This window comes from Egretta garzetta, unplaced genomic scaffold, assembly GCF_000687185.1.
Source record: "Egretta garzetta isolate BGI_Z169 unplaced genomic scaffold, ASM68718v1 scaffold434, whole genome shotgun sequence".
Lineage (NCBI taxonomy): Eukaryota > Metazoa > Chordata > Aves > Pelecaniformes > Ardeidae > Egretta > Egretta garzetta.
Window position 1 is genome coordinate 1,309,964 of NW_009259584.1, and position 8,010 is coordinate 1,317,973.

The window sequence follows — 8,010 nt, forward strand, 5'->3', positions numbered from 1 at the left end:
CCAACATGAGGTACTCTGCATGCTCCAGTCACTCACCTGCCCTGTGAAATACTGCCAGCTCATGACGACTGCTTGCAGACCCTTGTTTAGAGATTCTCTACAAATATGAAAGATGGATATTGTCATTTACAGCTTCTTTTGCTTATCCAAGGGGTGCTCTAATAGAATATAGAAATATTCTCATATGTTCCTTGGAAGCCTTATTAGTCATCTGTAAAGAAAATTCCTTCCCTGCTCACTGGCAAACTGGCTCACCACTTCCTTTTCCATTGCTGTCCACATTTGGATGGTAAATTAGTGATTCAACTATTCAGCTGGCTCAGATACTTGTGTAGTGAGTTTTATGGTTTGAACTCTGCCGACCAAGGAAAAATGGTGAAGTTTTCAAAGTCAAATATTCTGTTTGGGTTGTGAAAATTTAATCGGGCTTCCGCAATTTTTCAAAATACAGTGATGTACTATGTTTTTCCCTAGAATTCCAGCACACACATTATTTGTAGAAAATTAACTTGATCTGAAACCAACTCATAATGGCACAATGAAGGAGGTTGTTACAAGACATCTATGTCATTTTGAGGAGAAGCTGTTGAGAACAAGGAAGGAAATGATAAGAAAAGGAAGAACAGTTTCACATTGGTCTTCTCTGGAAAATTGTCTCCCTTCACAGGAATGCTCAGAACATGAATAAATCAAGGTGTATGTATCTCTCAAGTATAATGATGATGGGTAAGGAAGAAAAGTCCATGAAAAAAAAAAAAAGGCCTTCCAAGCAGAGTTTGGACAGTATATAATGAAGTGTAACAAAATTTGAGCAAGGAGGAGAAAAATATGGAACAGCTGCTTCTTACAACTAGCCTGCATTCTCAACTTCCAGTGCATCATAGGGTGCACTGAGAAACACAGCAGGCAATTAAATAAGACAGAATCATTATATGTATGCACATGGGAGTGAAATTACAATTCCACTTCTTCTGCAGTTCCAGAATTCCTTAATGTCTGAATACAATTTTGCAAATATAAGGGTCTTTCTTCAATAGTCTTTGTGTGTGATACATGTATCTGATTTATTGTTTCATCTTACTGAGATTTAAAGAACTACTTAGTAATGCACTTTGAATCCTTGTAGTTCAAATTTTCCTTTTTTTTTTGGTGAAACTGGATGAGCTGAAGCATAGCAATGACAGTGTTATGTGCTATGGAATGTTTAACACTAAAGTGGAAAATAATAAGAAATGATAATTTTGGGAGATCTTGCAATCATTACATGCATTAGGTACACAAATCTACTGGAAAGTTTAAGAGGTAAAATAACTGTTAGAATAAATGACTCTGTAAGTAAGCATTTAAACAAATGAAGTCATCTGAAGTACTTTTAAATGAAGGACCAGTGGGAATGCTAGTGAAGCCACTGTTTCAGAGACCTGGATGGAAATTTCTTTATGAATTGTTGAATAACATTTCAGCTGGATCACTGAGAGGGGGTTACATGACACTTTTTTGGTCTGGATCAATTAATCTGGTGCTTTATAAAATGACAAGAATAGGATTCTCAGTTAATTTCAAACTTTCATCACACCTATAGATTAATATTTGTATAATTTTTAATGTGGCAATTTTAATTATTAAAAAATTAGAAAACCAGATGGAATTACAAAACAGCAACAGATTACTTAATTAACTTTTGCCTACTGGGATAAATAGAACATACCACAGAATAGATCAAAGCAGACACCAATGAGACACTATACATCCATTAGTATGCAGGAGGTTTTCTCTTCAGATATCAGTTCTTATCGGACATAAGCATATGCCTATCAGTCTTATTAAATAAACCCAGCAGCTCATCATCTTATAATCCATAGCATATAATATCAGGGCAAAAATCAAAAGTAGTACACTACGATGCTCCCCATAGACCAGTGAAATCTGCCACCAAATTATGAGAAGTGGACAACGAGTGAAAAAAATAATTACTATTATTTTATGAAGGAATATGAAATTTAAGTTAGTTTTCAAATACTAATAAACATCCTTCAGCTGTGCAAGAGGGCCTTAAGACAAAAGTAATCAAAATACCAGATTTTAAAATTGTTGTGTTTGTCTAATCATGTTACAAACATTCTGTCAGCTCCATTGCATGACATGTATTACATACATAGGTAAACACATGAAAAACATGAGTGAACCAGCCAACGTGCAGACCTGTAAACCCATAATAATATAACCCTTCTTCACGTATATGAAATATCCCTTGAACTTATTGCAGTACTGTGTAGATTTTTGTAAATTTCTTAGTATAATTTGCCAAGGTGTGCTCTGAAATAAAAATTATTTCAAACGGGATTCCAGCATGTTTCAAATGGAAGCCCTACAATTGCTTCATTTGGCCAATGAACCCTAGCTGATGACTTCCAAGATTCCTAGAAAAACTAGTAAGTATTGCACACCAAATACATGTCTAAATGATGTGCACTGATACCTTTTTATTTAATAAAAATGTCACCAGACATATATGTGCATACATTTGGTTATTGCTATAGGAATTAACAGCCTGCAATTTAATCCCAGCCTAGTAGAAACAGGGCTTAGCAGACCCACACAAATTGAAATGAATACTTGCCACAGGCTTTTCACCAGGCTTCAAGACAATGTGTTTGTTAGTACCTTCAGATTAATACCAGTTAAGTTTTGAACAGTTTCAATCTCACACTAGATGATTTAAAACAGATGAAAATAAAAGTGTGTTACACAAAATAAAATACAGAAAATACAGTATTGTATCATTTACTGAACAAAATAACAAGTAAAAATCATGTTTGTTTTTTTTTTTTTTAAACAGCATTAAGTAATCAAATTTAGACCATACAAGCATCAACAAGAAATGTAAATAACTGTACTATTAAGGTGGTATCTACAACTTTTTTTAACTGCTTGAGATCCAAAACTGCAAATGTGTATACCTCACTTTAAAATGATTCAAGTGCCTTGTACAGTATGTAAAAAATTTGATAGTCAATGACTACAATGAAATGTACATACAATACCTGAATTTAGTATTTTAATAGCTCAGGCCCAGACCATCAAAGTATTTAGGTTCCCACTCCTCATGGAAGATCTGGGTCTCAGTGTATATTAACCCCTTCCATGAAAGGAGTAACTGGTTTTGATGGTGTGAATTTATAGTCTTGTCTTTCCCCATACAGGGAGGGAAAGGGTCGATAGTAAAGAAAGAGTGGTTCCAATAGGCAGAAAGGTTATGGCACTGCAACTACATGAACCACCTTCCCTACAACATAAAAATATTCTAATATTAAGGATTATTTTACAACTCAGTGGAAATATGCAGTAATGCAATCCATTTCCTTTGTCTGGATGACAAAAATGCAGTCTTAACAGTCACAAGAGCCTGCCTTGTGTTAGCTATAAAAAAAAATATATTTTTATATATATTTATGCAACTACTATGTGCATTAAACAAAATCACTGTATGAATCAGCAGGGTTCAATAACACTTGTATCTGAATCTCTGGAAGGGGTGCATTGAAATCTGTGGTGCTTCTCAGTAAGGACTCACAATGAAATGGCAAAGGATAGAAATCCGTTTGTTTAAAGTCTTATTTTTCCTATCACATTGCCTGAGAAATGGTCCATAAGATCTCTGGCAGCTAAAAGGATCTGTGGGCGTTACTTCAGCCTACTGCTCAGAAATGAAAGATATCCCTTGAAACAAACCTGATAATTATTTTTTAGTGAACATTGAAACTGCAAATCAGCCCAATTTCATTGTGAACTCCCATGAAATAAAATATTTTCACCATTGTGAAAATTCTCTGTTGTCTTCATTTCTTACCACTTTGTGTATCATGAGTTGTTTAGAAGGATAGTAATCAGCAATGTACAAGAAGTGTTGTACTACTCCTGGGAAGCATATGCATTGTGACTCGCTCAGTCAGGTGGGTAGGTTAATTTAGAATTGAATTGAAAGAACTGAAAAGTATTTCACATCCACTTATAGAAGTGTTGGAAAACTCCTTTTTTTCTTCATCTGCATTGAGATACTTTTCTCAATCACCTGTGAACACTGATCAGTGCTCAGTCTTCGAGATACCAGAGAAGAACACTTGAACCAAAGGGCAATACCCTTGTGCACCAAAGCTTTATTATATTTTTGATTACTGTGCATCCCCATACCTAAAGCCAATAACATGGCACTTGTGCCATCATTCTGATACCGTAGGTGTCCACTGACAAGTGTTCTGCATGAACCATTGTGTCTCAGTCCACTAACAAAAACTACTGTGCAGTGGTAATCTGGTATCTTAGATAGTTTTTCTTCTTAGACAAAGCTTATCCAAAATCTTCTTTCTATCAGGCTACAGCAGCTTAGGGCTCCTTTTCTTTAAAGAGAGGCAAAGTAAATGTCTTACACCTGTAGGCCAGTACTGGTGTTCTGTCTTAGAAATTTTAGCACTGCTCTGATACAATGAACCCTTCTTTTTCTCCAACAGGTTCCACTTCAGCGTAAGCAGGATGTCCAGATCCTCTTCTGAATTTCATTGCTGGCCATCTGCTTGGACGTCGCTGTAACAACAACAACAAGAAAATAAACTTTCAGAATATGAAGGGTACAACAATAAGTTAATAATAAATAGCTTTAACAATGCTCTTCAGTTTTGGTCTCTCCCTCATGCTAAACCCCTCTCTGTGTAGTTGTTACAGGAACAGAGAAGCACAGTTCAGCAGCAAAAGTCAGAGGAACTAATCCCTCTTTCTAAATTTATGGGTGATGGCTGTTCTCAAAGACCTAAATAATTGCCACTAGTCCTAGCAATGAAGATTATGAGGTATCCCCTGTAAAACTGTTGATCAGGGGATCTGTGAATTTTGTCTTATAAAGCCCTGTTGATGCACTAACCCCTAAAGTATCTATCCACTGCTCTTCCTTCCTAGTTCTGCACAGGAATTTGCTAACATAGTCTACTGCATGAGAGAATGTGTAGCAGAGTCTACAGAAACAGTACTTTTAAAAATTATTTAGAACAAAATTCCGGCATGCTTATGCAGGACTTCAAAATAATTACTTTCTATTTCAAATGCTATAATTTCTACCTCAGAAATTTACTCTGATGGTTCAAATGGAAGCCACCTTTCCAGTTGAACTCTTACGACATTTGAGTACAATGCTCTTAAGCAGTTCTAACCAATTTTTATTAGGAACTTCGGTGCCTTCTATGAAAACAGCTAATAAACATAGAAAAGAAATAGATCTTTCCTAGGGCAGACAAAACAATTCCTGTTTGATTGTGATGTCTCTGGGAGGGAAAAGTGCTTTAAAAATCCTGTGTTTTCAAACTACAAAATGTCTGGGAAGGCTCAGACTTTGGGTGACCAAGCTGAGATTCTGTCAAAAGGAATAGTTTTCAGGAAAGCAGGGAAACTCTTTCTTAAAGTCAGTTAGCAGCAAAAGCTCTCCTAAAATGATTATTCCCTATTGAAAATTCTATCTGCCAAATATGTCGATACACATTTCTTTTTCTTCACTGACAACAGTTACAACCTCCTTGGAAGGGAGGCTGGAAGATAGAGCAACCTATATAGAAACATTGCAGGAAAACAAGAGGAGAAACAGTGAAGATAAGTTACAGCCTATATTTCCATTGACAGTTCAAGATCTAAACAATTTTAGTTTATTATCTTTCTTCTGTAAATAAACACTGCGTTTGATTTTCTCTCCTCGTAATACCCCATTCTGATTTCCTTCTGATCATTAACAATATTTCATGCTGCTGAGGGGCAGTGTTGGGGACCACAGAACAGCCACAGCCATGACATTCTGCTGGGACTCATGGTGCTGTTGGGCAGCAGCCACTAAATAAATCTTGGGGGGCCACTGAAATTTGTTACTTACAAATCACACGGCTGTCTGTGGATACAGCAAAAAGTCTTCCTCAGTGATCACCGTTAGGAAGGTACAATATAAAAGCAACTGATTTATTTTTCTCCCATTGCAAGATCAGGTTACTTTTGAGGCATCCAGAGTTAAATTCTGTTTGGCAGGTAATTTAAAATCCCATGCCTTTCAATGCAACACCTTCCTACCAAGTAGGAAGGCAGAACACTGTCCTCTTTAATGGATGTCTTTTCCTAATAAGAAAACTTAGTCTATTCAAACTTTGGAGCCTTTTTTCTGCCTAAGCTTGATTCAGCTTGGTTTCAAAATTAAGAAGGACAGTTTGGTTACCGCTAAAGAAAAAGGGTCGTATTGTGTTCTCAGACTCACTAAAGTAAATCAAGCCTAATTCAGTTAAATGTAAAGGACTTATTCCAGATTTATACTGGTATAAATGAGAAAATAGGTCGACAAGAGGTCTTGAATCAAAAAAGAAAATTAAAAACCATAGGAAAAATAATAGGAAAAAACAATTAGAAACAGCCTCAAGTTGCAGTGTATAAGGTTGAGCTGTGTTTTAATCTCTTAAATTGATCCCTAATTTCATTTTAAGATGTACTCATGATTATTTACTACTTCCTTGCTGTGTTGCTGTTAGAAACTAAATCTACCGTTTTGGGCTACTCTTTCTAATTGGCCTTTCCAGATGATGAATATGGAACAGATGTGTATCAGTTCTAATGATACAATGCGATACAACATAAACGTCAGGTGTTGTTCCAGAAATAAACCAACAGATTTGAAGGTCATCTCCAAATAGTTCAATTGCAGCTTTCTGTGGCTTCTCTTCATGCCTGAGGTGAGATTTTCCATTCCTAGTGACAGTCTGTTTAATTTCAACTTCTTTGTGTGCAGGTAGGTAATGCAAGTGGTTGCCAGTCTTAAAAGAGAGCACTGACAAGCTACCAATTTATTGACTTGTGTATTGACCCCCCGAAAGCTGTAGACACATCACAATTTGAATTGATAAAACCATAAGTAACTTAATTGATATCAGGAGATACAAAACTCCTTGAGTTACTGAAGCAGCTCAGGAAATGCCTGATGCCTTCTTCCTGTATTCTTTGCAAAGAAGAGTAAAAATAAGATACGAAAAACCTAACCACCACCCCCCACACCTCCAACCCACAAAAAAACCCCAAACAAAACAAAACAAAACAGGGAGAAAGCAAGCTGGATATTTTAACTAACTCCTTAGTTTTGTCATCCAATTTAACAGGAAAAAATATGCTTCTTCCTCTGGAATTAGAACTCTTAGAGGAAATCCTCTGAGCTGTGGCTGGAGAATTGTAACTCCTGCTTCCTTTCAGTGTATTGCAAAGCAGGAAAGCAGGAATAGGATTTTTCACATAGGACTGAAGCTTCCTTGGGTTCATTATTTTAAGCAAATAAGGATGAGGAAAAAGCACTTGTGACCTTACATGACCAGGATGCTGAAGATACATGTCAGGATGTAGAATAATAATTTATGATACACATTAAAAAAAAAAAAAAGTTAGTTCTTCTTGAAAATCAGTAAGATAAAATGAAAGAAACTAGCAGTCAGATAATCCATGGAAAATGAGATCTACCTGTCATGTTTCTTATATTATACCTATCCAGAGCACTGTCGGTGGCTGTGTAGTATATTTGACCTTCTACATCAATGACAAGGCTAGAATAAGTGTTTTCACGTAAATCTTGCAGTAGAGGCTGAATGGATACTATTTATCTTAATGCTGAGAAAAAATGGAGGGGATTCCACCTATGAATCATGAAGGGTGGGGGCTGGAGTATCTTCTCACTGTTGTTCAATGGAAAGGTATCCAAGTGTATTCTCTTAGTTGACCAGTTTCTTCTTTTGACATCTTTTAACATGAGGGAATTTTGAGCCTTATAGGGCCTCTTTTATCCATCAAAATGGTATGATCTTGTGAAGACATGATTTAAAAAAAAAAGGTTGTGATACATACCTGAGTGTACTTAATTGAATATTGTCTAAACAAAACAGTTGGTATAATCTGCACATGGTTTCCAGTGCTACAGTCTATGATATTTTTCTTTTTTTTTTTTACTTTGCT

At 36.0% G+C, this 8,010-nt stretch overlaps 1 protein-coding gene across 1 annotated transcript in view; it reads right to left on the reverse strand.

Annotated features, from left to right (window-relative positions):
- Window positions 1-1,693: 1,693 nt before the first annotated feature.
- The window catches only part of PLXDC2 (plexin domain containing 2), a 259,125-nt gene continuing 252,808 nt past the window's right edge, over window positions 1,694-8,010 (reverse strand). Inside the window, exon 14 of the mRNA XM_035893266.1 lies at window positions 1,694-4,581. Coding sequence (XP_035749159.1) covers window positions 4,465-4,581 — 117 coding nt within the window. The 3' untranslated portion in view covers window positions 1,694-4,464. The remainder of the gene's footprint in view (window positions 4,582-8,010) is intronic.